Source organism: Macrobrachium rosenbergii, chromosome 56, assembly GCF_040412425.1.
Source record: "Macrobrachium rosenbergii isolate ZJJX-2024 chromosome 56, ASM4041242v1, whole genome shotgun sequence".
Taxonomy (NCBI): Eukaryota; Metazoa; Arthropoda; class Malacostraca; order Decapoda; family Palaemonidae; genus Macrobrachium; species Macrobrachium rosenbergii.
In genome coordinates this window covers 20682171-20698506 of record NC_089796.1, presented here as the reverse complement: position 1 = coordinate 20698506, position 16336 = coordinate 20682171, and the positions used below count along the sequence as shown (strand labels likewise).

General features: G+C 35.9%; 1 protein-coding gene across 15 annotated transcripts in view; it reads left to right on the top strand.

The window, feature by feature from the left end:
- LOC136836700 (SAFB-like transcription modulator) overlaps window positions 1-16336 on the top strand; it is a 120462-nt gene that overhangs the window by 67593 nt on the left and 36533 nt on the right. For 10 of the 15 annotated variants that reach the window (XM_067101205.1, XM_067101193.1, XM_067101200.1 and 7 more), the window contains exons 8-10: window positions 14434-14549; window positions 14784-14933; window positions 15457-15849. In XM_067101205.1, coding sequence (XP_066957306.1) covers window positions 14434-14549; window positions 14784-14933; window positions 15457-15849 — 659 coding nt within the window. The remainder of the gene's footprint in view (window positions 1-14433; window positions 14550-14783; window positions 14934-15456; window positions 15850-16336) is intronic. The other 5 variants (XM_067101196.1, XM_067101204.1, XM_067101201.1 and 2 more) reach the window with 1 other exon arrangement.

The following is a 16336-nucleotide window of genomic DNA, read 5'->3' as shown; positions in this document are numbered from 1 at the left end:
AGTATAAGCAAATCTTTCTTTCCATATTCATAATGATTACCTTTACTTGCGAGGATATGCGTCAAGCAAAGTAAAAAGGCTGACCTGTCAGGGGCGCTTTAGTTATATGTTGAAGCAGTAGATTTCATTTGTGCTGTCAAGATAAGAAAGAGTTTAGTATTTATTGCGTTGGCAGTTGTTGACTGAAGGTGTGTTGTGATTGTTGTTACATTTTCTCCACTAAATAGGTAGTCTTGTTAATTACATCAGATGTTACTGTATGTGTGTACTAGATTTTGTTTGTCTTCCTATAATTTGCCGTCTTTCGAAAAATCCATGTTTCCGGTTAGAGGGGGAAACCAACACTGACGCAATCACACAGAGCAACAAGGCAATGTAACCCAGGCAAACGGCGACAGGCTCAAACATGATGCGACAAGCAACACTTGCTGCCCCTCGCTCCCCTCCCTCCCAGCGCTTATAGTCTCTCAGCTGAGTCCTACTGTCATTACTTTCTGATCACCCCTCGTATGCATTACTCAGTGGGACTTCAGTTTGTACGGATCACATTATTAGGTTGCTTAAAAGTTCTTAACGTTCTATCGTTCTTTGCAGGCTTTCGTATTAGTGAAAATGCATTACTCAGATAGCGAAAGTGATAATGAAAGTGCAACAAATCCTACTAACGAACTGCAGTTCATTTCTGAACAAGTTGCCGCTGCTCCTGTCATTTTGGAAAAATCACAAGTACCCAACCTAAAACGTAAGAAGGATGAAGCAATTGAAAATCTTATTAAGAAATACGAAGCAACGTTTGGAAAGCCGCTGGACACCAAAGGTTTATTGAAAAAAATAAACAATATGAAAACAAGGCTAAAGCGTAAAACGGATTTGAAAAGAACAGTTAATAAAGCTATCATAAGACTGTGAGAAGAGTATGCTAAAGGCTATGGAAGGTGACACGAATCCAATGATTGGAAAAATTCGAGGAGGCATGCAGATTGGTATTCAGGAAGGAGATTCTTTTCAGAAAAGAAGAAATGAACCAATTCTACAGCGAAGCGAGAGTGAAGCAACTCATGAGCAGTCATGTAGTAGTCTCACTGATGTTCAACCACCATTGCCACAAAGAAGTGGCGACAGAGAAGTATGAAACAGATGAAACTAGAAAAATGACAACTAAAGAACTCCAACGCTAGTACTTTTGCGGCAGTATAAAACGAAAATAGTGCAGCAACAGTACTCTGAAAGAAGTTGGAAATGATGCAGCAACTCTGAGAAATCAACACCAAAACTGTTTCTGACGGAAATCAAAACGATTTTATGTTGTAAAAATAAAACTTCATCCAAAGGTGTTATTTGAGTTAATTTTTAGTTTAAACAGGAAAAACTGTTATTTGAGTTTTTTTAGTTTAAACAACAAAACTGTTATTTGAGTTTTTTTTTTTAGTTTAAACAGAAAAACTGTTATTTGAGTTAATTTTTTTAATTTAAACAGAAAATGTTATTTCATTTTCAAAAATGTGACTTATTAATTTCATAAATAGTGATTTTGGTTAAGAAATGCCTTGTAGTTGTAACATTATTTTTAATTATTAAAGTTGTATATTACAATGCTTAAGGTGTTCCTGATTTCTGTCCCTGTTGGCGAAGAGCTGAAGTTCATCCGGATTGTTGTCATCACCGATTGTTGTCATGGTTTTCTTCATCTTCTTCTGGTATCCTTCAGCTGGCTCAAGTCAGGATCACCTAAAGTTTTTGCAATGTTATGGAGCACGTTTACAGCTAACGATTATTTTCGGTACATTTTCCAACTTCACGCGACCAAACTTATTGTAAGATAGGAAATCGCGTTCAGTTGGCCAAAGCATCGTTCAATTATTACTCTCTTTTGAAAAGCTTGTTATATTTTACCTCAGCAGGGGATGTAGGATTTAGCTATGGAGTCATGAGACATGGCTCTATCCCCATATCCGTCATCACTAAGTAGCACAGCATTAGCTATTCTTAATTGTAAACACACTTGTGCATTTCTCCATATCCTGAGTCGCGGATCAGCCAATCTAACATCAACACTAGTGAACATTTCTTGGCATCACAAGTGGCTTGAACATTCAGGGCATCTGCAAGTGGGCTTAAACATTCAGAAGTAGACTTGTACCACCGATTACGTACTCATCTCATGCAGCTTTGGTTTCAGTATCCCACGCGATGCGTCCTAATCGATGACACCAATAGCTGTCGGAAATTTATACTTCCTTTTGCTGCAACTGTTTTGCCTCTACTATTTCTCTGTTGGTTGGAAACTTTATCACATTCATTCGCATGAGCAATTGTGCTATCAACTACTGTATTCACAGTCCGATACCGTTGGCAATAACACCAAGTTCTTGACTCGATACCTTTTGATAGCCAGGATCACTGAGGTAACGCAAACATCTTCATTCTATGGAAAGATGACAAGGCGCCTCCCGAGTTTCTTCATTGGTGCCTAAAAATCTGTCCGCGAAGCCACTGTACATTTTGTTCTTCAAAACGGAATAACATCTTGAAATCACGATCATGTGGGGTAAACAGGGCATGTATTGTTTAACATGCCTCACATCCACAAAATCTGCCATCGTGCTGAGAATCGACAGAACAATCCTTTCTCTTCAATCCGCAGTCTGCTACTGACCAGACTCAGCTTTTTCAAGCATATGCTCATATGAAGTAAAAGGGTCTTCTTTATGTATAACCATTTACTTTTATGTGATTATAAGGATATGCTTTTGCTCTAAAAGTAGAAGCTTGCTTGAAATGTTTAGTAATGAAGTGAAGGATTTCCTTCTGTTTTGCAAGTATATCCTTTTTCTTTATGAATCTACCCATTAGTTGCTAAATGAAACACATTTCAGAGATTCATTTTTTCATAAATTATCAACACTGGGTTTAAAAATGCAACTGTATTTATAAATCAGTAAATTAAATGAAGTAAAGGTGTGATTTTGACAGTGTCAGTTGCTGCTTTTGCCCCTTCCAAAATGTTTTGTTGCCTGCACATTATTCGTTTCTTCAGCCACAGCTACAATCATAAATTTAGTGGCATACTTTTATAACACTTTCCTCCATTGCGTGAAGGATGAATAAAGATTTATTTTTATATGTGGAAGTCACCATTGAAAATTTGAAAATTTTTAAGAAGTGAACAGCTATAACTCAACCCTTAATAAATGTGTATTAGTTACATTAACTGACATTAGCAAACAGTTGTTTTTCCATTCAATTGTTTATGTCAATACTTGCTATTGTTTATGTCAGTGTTTTGCACACAGTAGTAAGTGTTTTTGTTAATTATAAGAAATAGTAATGAATTCTTAAACAAGTCACAAGGTTGGTAAGTCTGATTTATCCTTCTAGGCCTATTTATTAGTTATAAGCCAATATGTAATACTGTATGCATTATCAGTGGTATCTACCAAAACTGAGACAGGCATAGAAAGCCTGCCTAGTCTAATCTACTGAAAATACATCTCACGCTATACACGATGCATGTGATGAAGTCATGTTTTTGGACAAAATTTTAATGACCACTTGTTACATGAGATTGGATACACGACCATATACACTAATTGCAATTCATTAATATGCTGTATATTTTTTAGAAACTTTTGCACTTGTGTATTTACGGATTAAGCTTCAGTTCCAAAATAAAAAAAAAAATCCGAAAACTGAAAACTGACGCCTCCCTCCTAGCCCCTCAAGAACTAATGGTGGCCTATTTAAAGAAGTCCTGGATTATAGGAGTTGCCGGACCATGGAGTGCCGGATTTAAGAGGTTGAATTGTATTTTCTGTGTTCATGAGACTGTGTTTTTTCTAATTCCATATTTGTTTAAACATAATATGGCCTCCACAGTGTTATTCTGCTTCCTCATCAATCATGTTGGCAAATCCATTTTCATGGACTTCTCTTGCTACACAAAGAATTTTTATAACTTCTGAGAAACAAGCAGAATGCAAGGACTGTCTTTGGTTTTTATTTGGCCATTGCAGCTACACTACAGGCAGTCCTCGGTTATCGGCGTGGGTTCCATTCTGGGGGTGTGATGATAACAAAATTGGCAATTTCTGGTGCTTTTCCAGCAATTTCGGGGCTTATCGGTAGCGAAAAGTGCCGATTCCGATTATCGGGCGCCTGTTAGGTATGTATTACGCTAATACCCAATTATCGGCGGCGATAAGTGAAATCGACAATTTTAGCACCGAAAATTGCCGTATTTTGTTGCTAGACAAGCGCCATAAAACTGGATCGCCATTAACCGAGCCCCCCTTTAACCGGGGACTGCTTGTATAATGAAAGTACAGACACCACCCTACTTACAAACTAGTTAAGTTCTTGACAACTGTTTGTATGTTGAATTGTTTGTAAGCTGGTAACTGTACTCTTCATACCTATTTAAGTACAGTATGATATAAAGTCGATGTAGTACTGTACATTTTTTCATCCTAAAATACAGTTCACTGTACATATATAGTACTGTACTGTATTTTATAGAACAGGCATGCAGAACAAAATTTAAACTTATGGGTGGCAAAGGTAAGCGCTCTGAATACAGTTTAATTTGCAATCCCTAGCATAGAAAAAAGACCAGCCTTAGGGAGGAGAGAAAGTAAAAGATGTCCTCACTTAAAGGTGGTAGAAGAATAACTGAGGCGTCACGAGATCAAGCTTGGGTTGGTGGTGTCACCCACCTCGTTGGTGACAGATGCCAGAGGCCACCAATCTCTAACATATACGATGTTATTGTTTTATTTTTACCAGTTTCCAGCTGGTGCCAGAAGATTTATCTTAATGTTAAGACCGCAGGTTCGTTAGTTATGAAAATTACAAATTAATTAAAAATTTGTCCCATTTTTTATAATGTGGGAAGGCAATGATGGTAAAACTTTAACTTAAAAAGTGGAGGGAATGTATGCGCTCTTATTGTGTAACCAGTGGTCACTAAATAGAGCTTGTGAGTTGTGATCCTGGTTAACATCATGTAGCTTGAACATATAAATCACAGCGTTGCTGTCTAATGCCAGCATGATCATCCTAGCATGCTCTGAACCCCTTCCCTTACTTAGTATTTCATCAGATGTTTGATTTAGTGGCATATTCCAGAATGATCGGGTTTCATCAGTAGAAACCTTATATGTCAGCATGCCCTTCATGAACAAATGCAGATTTTGCTATTATTTTAACATTTCTTAATCTAAATGTTATGGAATTGATGGAGCCATCCTGTATTTGCCATAAATGGTTTTACATTACTTGATCCTTGAGACTTTAATAAGGTCCTTATATTATCTGGGTGCACTCTGACCCAACTTTTGGCAGTCCAGCTGGGCACAATTTTGTTCTTGACTATTAAACACATTTGCTAATCTTTCTGTGTTCACTGAACACTTGTCCTCTACTGCAGACATTTCTTTCAACCAACTGAAGGGACAGGCAAAAGCAGCATGAATTTTCTTTTTCAATCTATGATTTCCCTTAAGGATTACTTGTTCTTTTTGAACATTCTGGTTCATTCTTTACATCATTTTTTCTTGTGCATCACATCAAGAACTTCAATTTTCTGGCATAAAGAAACAATGGCACTCATGGGCTTTGAAGAATTGCCATCTCTATTTGGGTTAGGTGCAGTATTGAACTTTTAACAAATGAATACCAGACAGAGGCGTAAAGGTAATGTGAGTAAGAGTAGATGCAATGTTTAACACTATGGGTGATTGTTCATAATTCACGTATCATATGGATGTGTAGGGGGCCAAGAGAGGTTGATCATTGGCACCAAGGAGCAGTGGCCTTTTTATCATTCAGTGGTCTTCTGGTTTGTCTCTTCAGTATTAAACCTGTAAAAGTGTGTACTTGCATTGTCATGTTTACCTCTCCAAGGTACATGGTTTAAATTTTTTCCATCCAGATTACCAAAATTTACAAATTTGTCATTTATTTTTTAATGAACTGCTTCAGGAAGTCTTTTTGAAGTTGGTAGTATGCCCAGGGGAAGATTTAAGTTGCTGGGATTTACTCCACTTCTGACTTCTACGGCATTTCATGATTTGGTTTAGCTGTGGTTTTGTGTAGGTTTTAATGATCACTTTCTCTATTTATTTATCTGATTACTAAGCCAAAATTTTGTTTTCTCATTTGTGAATAAACAGTTTACATAAATATACATTGATTTCATCCACACTATTGCATAAATGTATATATCACCAGTGCTGCTAAAGTGTGGAAGTTACATCACTAATACGGCTTATCTTGTCCACATTGTGATTAGGAGTGGAGTGTGGAATCCACATGTAAAAATATCCACAATTTTTAGTGAAAAAAGTGTATGCTAGTTAAAATCTGATAAGAAGTGTATGCTAGTTAAAATCTGATAATAAGTTATGAAATTTTTTACTTTTCAATCATATAAGTCTCTCACAAATTTCTGTAGAAATAAATTATAAATATTCTTTTTAATTTGTGGATGCATTTGGATGTTTATCAGCTATTGTTGCATGACTGTTGATTCATTGCAAACTAAGATCTAGATAAACTAGATCTTGGTGCAAACTGGCTCTATTGCTAACCTGCCATCAGTTACCTATTCTAAATTATTTTTAATCTTGCCCTTAGCAGAATCCACGGTTATTCTTTTTCATAATACTAGTGAGTTTTCTTATTTTGCTAGTTTTTATGGTATATTTTCTTAAAGGTTATACGAAATACATGCATACTGCCATTTGGTTGCAAATTATTTTACAGCATTGAACTTGACAGCTTTGCAGTACACATTGCAATTTTTGCATGTGAAAATGGTTGAGGGTGCGTGTATAATCAATTTGATTATTCTATTCTATGGTCACATTGACATAAACTTTGGAAAGGAATGGATTTTAATGATTTCACAACTTGAATGCATATAACATAAGATTTTAGCCTAGTCAATAGATGATAGAGCTCATGATTTAGTTGTCAGTTGACATTGCCCTAAATGAATATGTATATAACAGCGATAAATGTCATTATATTGCAACTTCCAATATTTGTTCTCTCTAAAAGCTTCTTCTTTTGGCAGTGTCCCGGTAGAGTTGTGGACTGGCTTTTCACAGGCCTGAGTTGAACCCTGGTCAGGCTGATGATGATGAGAGTTAGGAGGAATTTATTTCTGGTGATAGAAATTCATTTCTCACTATAATGTGGTTCGATTCCAAACTGTTGTAGGTCCTTTGTTAAGCAACCAGTTGGTTCTTTAGCCGCAGAAAATAAGTCTAATCCTTCGGTCAGCCCTAGGAGAACTGTTAATCAAGCCAAACGGATCTGTAAAACTAAGGCACTTTTTCTCTCTCTAAAAGTAAGTAAACTGTGTGCAGTCGTAATTGCTAAACTTCTGCAAAAATGGTACATGAGCTCTGTGTTCCAGATGTTGTCAGTTTACCTACCTCTGAAAAAATAAGACAGTTATAACACTACTTACTACTATATTTGCAGCTTCAAATATTTTATGAGTGATTGCAATTATGTAATTGCATGTTGTAATATGATTAATTTTTTGTCTATGCAAGCATATAACCAACAGTTAGTTAGCCTAAGATATAAGTCTAGTCATCATAGGTATGGCACTAAAGCTCGATTGAACACCATTATAATTTCATTGTTATATTTCTTTAGGAAGATGTACAGTAATTAAGATGCCTTATATATACTCTCTTGGCTAAAAGTGTGAGCCTAAGGAAATTACTAATAGGCCTTTTCACATTAGAATTTCACATACTTGAATCAAATATACATTAGAACTAACTAGTGATTATCAAATAGATTTTATTTATTTCAAATGTTGTGCACATTGTTAGATTTCATTGATATATTGCTTACAGTTGATTAAGCCTGGTAAGCGCAAGTTTCGAGACGCCTGGATAAATGAAGATTTTCAGTCTTGGCTAAAACCAGTTGAAGGAAACCCACAAAGGGCTTTTTGCAGATTCTGCCACAAGGAACTAAATGCCGAATTGACATGTATCAAAAGACATAACACAAGTAAAACCCATCTACTAAATGAACGTGCATTTGACCTTGGACAATTAGAGCTTGAAGGAAACCAAAACGACACCACTTCCAATGGAGTGATTATTGCTACCATTCTACTTGCATGTTTCATAGCAGAAAATAATTTGCCATTTACTACTGCTGACAAGATGGTTGATTTGATGAAGAGGATGTTCCCCGACTCTGCTATAGCTCAGGGTTTACCCATGAAGATACAAAGTGTATAGATGCATTATGTCCATGGGGAAAACCAACAACAGCCTGGTAAAAAGTTGAGGACCAACAAATCTTTCCATCATCATGGATGAAATCAACTGATGTAAAGCACACAGTCCTGCACTGTAATTGTTAGGGTTTACATTCATGAGCAGAAAAATCACCACAGCTATGCTAGATCTTGCTGATGTATATGAATTTGCATAATGCTCAAGGTTCTACTGACAAAAATTTATATTCCTCTGTTAATAGATACGCTGACAAAGTATGATATCTCTCCAGTAATTTCATAGGGTTTGCAGCTGATGGCATCTAACATCATGTGGGGGAACATAATTCCCTGTAGTAGACTCAAGACATTATTGCCAGGACTGACTGTATTCAAATATATATGCCATTCTATTCATTTATGTTCTTCAGAGGCAGCAAAAACTCTTCCTCGTCATTGTGAAGATTTGCTTTGCAGTATATATACATTTTTTGCACATAATTCAAAAAGGCAGCTTGGTTTAAAACTTTCACAGGAATTTTGTAACATTAAGCCTCACAAAATACTCCATCCTTGTCAGACTCGCTGGCTCTCCTTGCATGAGGCAGTTAAAAGGGTTCTCGAACAGTGGAAACCCTTAACTTTGTACTTTAGTCAAATTGAGGAGAAAGAACAGTTAACAGCAGTGTGTCAGATAGTTGAAAGGATGAGGGATCCAGCAATTTTTTTATATTTTACTTTTTTAGATTTCATTTTGCCAAAATTTAATGAATTTAATTTAGTCTTTCAAAAAACTTCACCCACAGTCCATTTGATATATGATAGAGTAACAAAATTATATAGGTCTATACTGAGTACTTTTTGTCAGCCACACATTCTTCAGAAATATCCTCTGATGAATATTGATCCATGTAATGACAGTAACTATGTTCCACTGAACCAGCTTTATCTTGGAGCAGAACTTCACAGCTTGTTTCAGACAGAGTCCTTCAAAAACCCTGAAATGATACAGGATGTTAAATACAGATGTAGACAATTTTGCATTTCTGCTTGTGTTTCAATCAGGAAAAGGTTTGATCTTGACAACCCTTTGTGGAAAATGGTTTCGTTTCTATCAGTCAGTAAGGCTTTAGATTACAGGTCAAGAATAGCCATGCCATCTTTACAAGACATAGTTAAACTAGTCCCTAGAATAGATGCCGAACATAACCAGAGGTTAGATGATGAATGGCGGAGTTTAGATTTCGTACCAGTACCAGATGAAATAAGACATGAAAAAAATATTGAGGAATTTTATAAAGGGTTGGGCAATCTGAAAGATGATGAAGGTAATGTAATATTTTTAGCATTATCAAATTTTGCCCTCCATATTTTATCTTTACCAACATCAAATGCTGATGCAGAGAGAGTCTTCAGTCAGTTAAATCTTATAAAGACAAAGTTTGGAAATTCTTTACAATTGCCATCAATTATTGCTCTCATAGTTGTGTCAGAGGAAGTTAAAAGATACGGTGGGTGTGCCCAGTACACAGTTAATAATGAGATGATTGAAGCTGTCGGAAATATGTATAAAGAAAAATTCTTTTGAAACGGCCTATTGAACATTCTCTTGTAACATCTTTGAAATCTACATTGCAATCTAGTACAGTATATTTATTTAACTTAGTGTAATAACTACAATATAAACTTGTTGTAGAAGACCCATGTTACTTTTTCATTGTCAAATTAAATAAGTATCATTTCACTTTTTCATCTGTTAAAAGGAGTTTCGTATGACTTTCGGCAAGTTAAATAAGTTTCATTTCAGTTTTTCATCTTCAAATTAAATGAGTATTGACTGTTGTTGAGAATTTTTGTTTCTTTGACCTTCTTGTCTAAAAACAATAGAATAAAAATCTAAATGTTTAACAATATGAACTAAAAACAGAAAGGGGCAGTGTCTATCCTTATTTATCAGTAAAAAAAAAAAACTATTAGCTGGGAATTCATACCACTAAGTTTTTGAGCACTAAAGATTAGGATAACCTAACTTGATGAACAGCCCTTGAGAGTTCCAACCACTACGTTGATAAAGTTAAATATATTGCATAACTGGCAACTGTTTGAGATTGTGCATGGACTTCCTTAGTGTGGAATTGAGGGAGAAGGCTGCAGAGGAGTCAGAGCTCTGAAGACTCGAGCAGTTTCAGCTGCATATTCTTTGGAAAAATAGCTTCCCTCTGTCTGACACTTGTACACAGTCTTTGTCAGTATCACTTCTTTCCAATGTCTCCAATAATAGTCACATGTTTCATGTATTTGGGTAGATTAAAAAGTTTGATGGGCACGAATGTCACAATGGAGTGACATGGGAAAGTGCCATCACCATAAGCTAGATGTGTTTCATGAGCAATTGATAACATTCATGGGTGTGGTTGTAATCAGACGCAGGGGGAAAAGTGAATGGTCTTAAATGCATGTATGAAGCAGTAAGTTGGACCTTACTAGTTATTTACTGAATGAAACCAGTCCTGGTGTAGTGCATGGTTGTGAAATTTACATGGAAAATCACTTAGTTAATATATTGCAGTTAAAGTCTGAACCTGCAGTTAATGCAGGACAACTGTACAGTACATTTATTTGACACAAGCATAGCTTGTTGTACTATACAGTAATTGTAGTGAAAGTGAAATTTGTCACTTGCTACGCATATGAGCTCCAGTACAGGACAAACTGAAAGGGAAGGTACCAGCTGCAGCGAAAATGAGAAATTATAGCTATATTTCAATGGTAGCCCATCCAGATTTATTTGATGTAAAGTAGCATATTTGTTATGCACAGTATATTTCAAGAGTAGTATTTCTGCAGAAGGTAAATGTGAAAGCATGTATTTTCCTCACACCTTAGTCACATTGCGTAATCTCAAAAAAAAAAAGTGTGCCTTCTTTCTGTTTAGAATTATTTCTGATGCCCCACAGAATGAGTTGTGGAAACTTGAAGAATAAACTGATTGTGACTCCCTGTACTGTTGTTTAGCTTGTGTATGGGAAATGTTTTTCATCAAATTTGTGTAACACAAAGGAGGTGCCAGTCCCATTTGATTGCAGTGGGTCTGAAATTTACCAGTAGCTGTCCCCACGCTAACTGTACTTAACCATTTGCAAGGTATTTTTATATTTGTAACTGGATGGATCAACTAATTGCATTTTGAACCCAAAGGACATAAGAATACCATTAATTATGCAAATTAACCATAGCTTTATTGTTGCACCAAGTAAATTTCATGTATAGCATCAATATTCAGTATATTTTTAACAAAAATATTAGTAAGCATGATTTGATGTAACTGTCATTGCTAATTTGAGTGCTTGAAAATGAGGTTACAGTCTAGTGTATACTGTACTTTGGTATATAAATGTTCTTTATAAATTTCAAGTGCGATACAGTGTAAGAGCCAGTTTACTCATTGGATTATAAAGTTGGCAAAAAAAAAAAAGTGGAAATAGTGGTTGTCAGGTTATAGGGCTGCTTGATAACTTATTGTGAAAGGTGACTGTGACATAACATGGACACATTTTGTAAGTATGTCCTCGACTTATGGCGGGGGATCTGTTCCAGCACTGCTCTGTAAGGTGATTTTTGCCATAAGTCGGTGTTTCCTCATTATCGGCACTTACAACATATGGTGCTGTAAGTGCTGTTAATGCCTGTTCTTGCTGTTAGCACCATCAACAGTGCTTGCGGCACCGTAACTTGATGCAGCATCAAGTTAAGGTGCTGTAAAACACAGTTACAGCGTTGAAAATGCGCCGTAAGATCGAATCCGTTGTAAGTGGATGACACACAGTTCTCAGGATTTGTAATAGTAAGGTAATGTTGACAATTTTGTGCAGTTTAAGTCAAATTGAATACTAATGATTATGGTATAGTTATTTGTTAGTTCTCAGGATTTTTAATAGTAAAATATGCTCATATGAAGTTGTAAATGATTTTTTATCAAAACAAACTTCACATTACTATAATTAAACCAGCAAAAGTTTAGTATACAGTAATGGGTGGTCAAGATCTTCTAAAGGAAACATTTTTGCATTAACACAGTATTTTCTAGATTACTGCCTTATTTTTAAAATCTCTGGTTTTATGTTTATGAATGGTCATCATATACTAGGAGGTTAGTTTTTATTTTTTTGTGCTAGAACTTTCATTTTGAGATGGTGTACCTTTTGTTTTTTATCATCATTGATGTCACCCCTATGTTCATATTTTTTTACTTCCTGTTTCACTGGAGATCCCTCACCCCCCTTCAGCAGTTCTTGGTTGTAGGAGTAAATTTTTAAGTAGATATGGCTTTTACAGTACCAAGTTTCAGTGTATTTGAAGATTAGTGGATATTGTGTGAGTAAAGGTAATCAGAGGTTTTGTTATGGGAATTGTAATTGCCAGATTGATTTTGTCATACTGCCAGTGCCACAGTTTGTACTGGGCTTATTTTCCTCCATTTTTTATGGACAGAGTTCTTCTGGCATATATACTCTTAAACATCATTTGTTATGGGCAAAACATTGAATTTAGATGTTTGAGAGACTTGAAAAATTTGTTAGTGGACGTGAGTGCTGTCATACTTGGTTCTTACTGTCATTTTCCCGCTATTCCAGCTGCCTCTGCTGCTGTTATTTTGTTACTGTCACCGGTACCTAGATTCTGCAGCTGCCGTTCTGGCCTTTGTTTTTTGTGTGATGTTGCCCCTGCCCCTGTCTTTGGTCCATTCTGTTTGTCTGCTATTCTTTACATATCTAATTCACGATTGGAATTCTGAATTTTCCAGCTGATGCAGCTCATTCAACTCCTCATTTGAGTTTCAGCAGGCTAAGCTCCCCACATTTTTCTTATTTTTGTCAAGTAAACCACTAGGAGGTATTGGACACATCAAGACAGACCTGGTGGCAAGGGGATATAAAATTGAATTGTAATTGCTGTGGTAGCTATATAATTGTTTTTACTCCCATTTTGTTGGTCTCCAGTGATCCGGTACCCCAGTTAGTGGCTTGTTCCAGGTCAATTAGGTCTTCTTGCTTCCAGGGACAACCAATATTTGATAAGAGACTTTCTCAAAGATTCTATCAGTTCATGCATTACAAGTCTATTCAGGCTGAGGCCCATAACTCAGGCTGTGATAAGATGTTAGTGAGAGGTACTTGAGACAAACAACTTTAATATTTACCAGAGAATACAACTAACTGAAATCATAGTAAGTGAAGACAAGACTTATAATGAGTTGTGGACCAGGGGCTCTTCTTTGCCAAGAACTGCTAATGCACTGATATGGATGACTTACCTGCCACCATTGCTGTGGAATGGAGAAGCTATGATTGCCAAAGTGACTTAATTAAAAGCACATTTTAACTGAGGCAATTTAGAAAAGATGACTTCTCAAAGAGTGCATTAAGAGGTAAGACTTGACAGCTAACAATACTGTCTGCACCAAGAAATTTAGGGGCAAATTTGTCAAAGGTTTGATTAGGCTTGTAATATGATTAATAAATATTTTTATTGGTTTTTATGTTAGGGTCAGTTGGATTGTTAATTTATTGAAGCCATCTGCATTCAAAATTATTGATATCAAGTGGATAGACCATAAGTTAAATCGCAGTATATTACAGGTCCATTGTATAATTTGGTCTTATTTTGTATTACATGAATTACACTTTCCAACGACATCTTCGTTACTGATCAGTTTTTACACCTTATTAAAACAATGCCACAAAAATAATTGTAATGTAAGGGAGGGTGGAATTATAATGTTAAGACACAAAAACATCTGTAACTATGTGATTTTCTCTCAATTTTTGGGTATGCTTATTTCTTTAAGCACTGAATATATGATAATTGAATAAGATAAAGCATAAGACAAAACTCAACCTGTCGTCATGGGATTTGAATCTATCCATATTGGGTTAGAGTGAGGATAAGAACTTCTTTCAACTTATGCATGTGCTTACACATCTTTTGAAATTGTTTGAAATTATGACAGTAAAGGTCTTTTAAATGCTTATACCACATGAATGTGACTAATAGGCTCTATTGATTACTAGTACAGGTATATTTTTTCAGTTTCATTATGGCGTTCCATTTATTTTTAAATTCCGTATGCAAAGATGAACCATGGTAAGTTTTCGTGGGTAAACATATTCAGTAAATTGTTTCAGATCACAAGAGAACCAACCTGAGTGCTGCAACCAGCGGAAAGAATCTCTGGGTTAGTGGTTTGGCATCTTCCACACGTGCGCAGGATTTAAAGTCTGTCTTTTCCAAGTATGGAAAGGTAAGGAATTTCCTTGAGATATTTTCATTTGCTCTTTGTATGTAATGTGTAAATATTTGAGTGACTTCAAGTTTTGCCTTCGAAAATGTAGAGTTTTAGCATTCACTTTTTCATAATGGAGAAGTTCAGCATTTGAATTTCAGTGGCTTGAAAACCATTAGGGAGAGAAATGGAAATATTTGTGTGCTGTGTGGGAAATTATCATAATTTTACCTTTGTAAAATTTTCTTTCAGGTTACAAGTGCAAAAATTGTCACAAATGCCAAGACCCCGGGCGCAAAATGTTATGGTTTTGTCACCATGTTCAGCAGTGATGATGCTGCCAAGTGTATATCTAATCTCAATCATACAGAGCTCCATGGCCGTATGATTCAAGTTGAAAAGGTAAAACACCTAGTTGTAAGATACAACAGAATATAGGAAGTTTATACAAGTAACTGGGTAGTGGTGGTGGTTAATTTTTAGAGGGATTTACTTTACTCCTCTTAATGAGGTAACAAAGTACGCATGGAAAGAACATAAAGATAAATAGGCTTTTGCAAATGGGGAGAGAAAAATAATTAATGTAATTAAATAGCAATTTTCATAGCTTTCCTAGCTGCTGGGTTTGTTTTCATTGTTTTTTTTTTGCCATCCCTTTTAGAGTTTGTTATTTTTTAGTAACATAGTCACTATTATGCTACCAGTTAACAGCAGTAATATTGGGGAGTTTGTATATTTTTGTTTCCTGTCTTAATTTAATAAATTGCCCCCTAGTGTATGTGCACACTCCAAAATGTTGAAGAACTAGTGAATATTAGATTTAGGTATCACTGCTTAAGTTTAGTTGTAACAACAATTTTAACCCATGATTCACTTATCATGATATTAAATTTAGTAGCTTCATTGTTTGCTTCTTAATTATTAGGCCAAAGGTGAACCAGGAGGTCCAACAAGGAACAAGTCTGCTTCACTGGGCTCTGGTCGAAGGCTTTCAGACTCTAAAAAGGAAGGTCTCGAAAAAAAGAAGAAAGAAGAAAAGGAGCTTGTAAAAGCACCTGTTAGTGAGAAAAAAGAAAGTGCAAGTGAAAGTGGAGATGAAAAGAAAGACAGAAAGTCAGAATCCAAAGAGGATCTACGTCGGTCCTCATCTCGTGGTCATTCCCGTGACAAGGATCGCCGAGGAGGAAGGCCCATGCGTCCATATGATCGTCGGCCAGATAACAGAGGGCATTACAGGGGAGGTAACCATCGCACTGGCAGACATGATGGACAAGATGTCCTGAGCTTCAAACATGTAAGAATTACTGATGCAAGAAGTGTAAGTCAAAATAAAATTTTCATGGGAGGCATGAGACCATTTTTGTCAACATTGTGTCGGTTATTTTCTCATCCAGGGGAGGTAAGGGGTAGTAATAAATTCTCTTGCTGCTTATGGTGGGCAACTTGTTTCTGTCAGTAACTAGAACAGTTTTTCTTCTTTTGGTGTACAGTATGTGGTAAAGCTACCCTATAATTGTACCAATTCACAACAAACATTCGTCCCATAAAATAGTTTTTTGTATTGTTTCCTATTTCTGAATAGTCATAATCCATTTATTGTTTCAAAAATCATATGCAAAACCAGTGTTTCATGCTGGAAATATGAATAGACACAATAAGGTACATATAGGCAAGCCAATGGTTATTCTTGTTTTGGATGATCTGTAAGGTAAAGATTTTTTTGTGTAATAGTGTATATGTATATGGGGTAACAACCTCATGCTAGAAAAGGTGCCCTTAGAACTGGAAGGTTTACACCTTGTGGT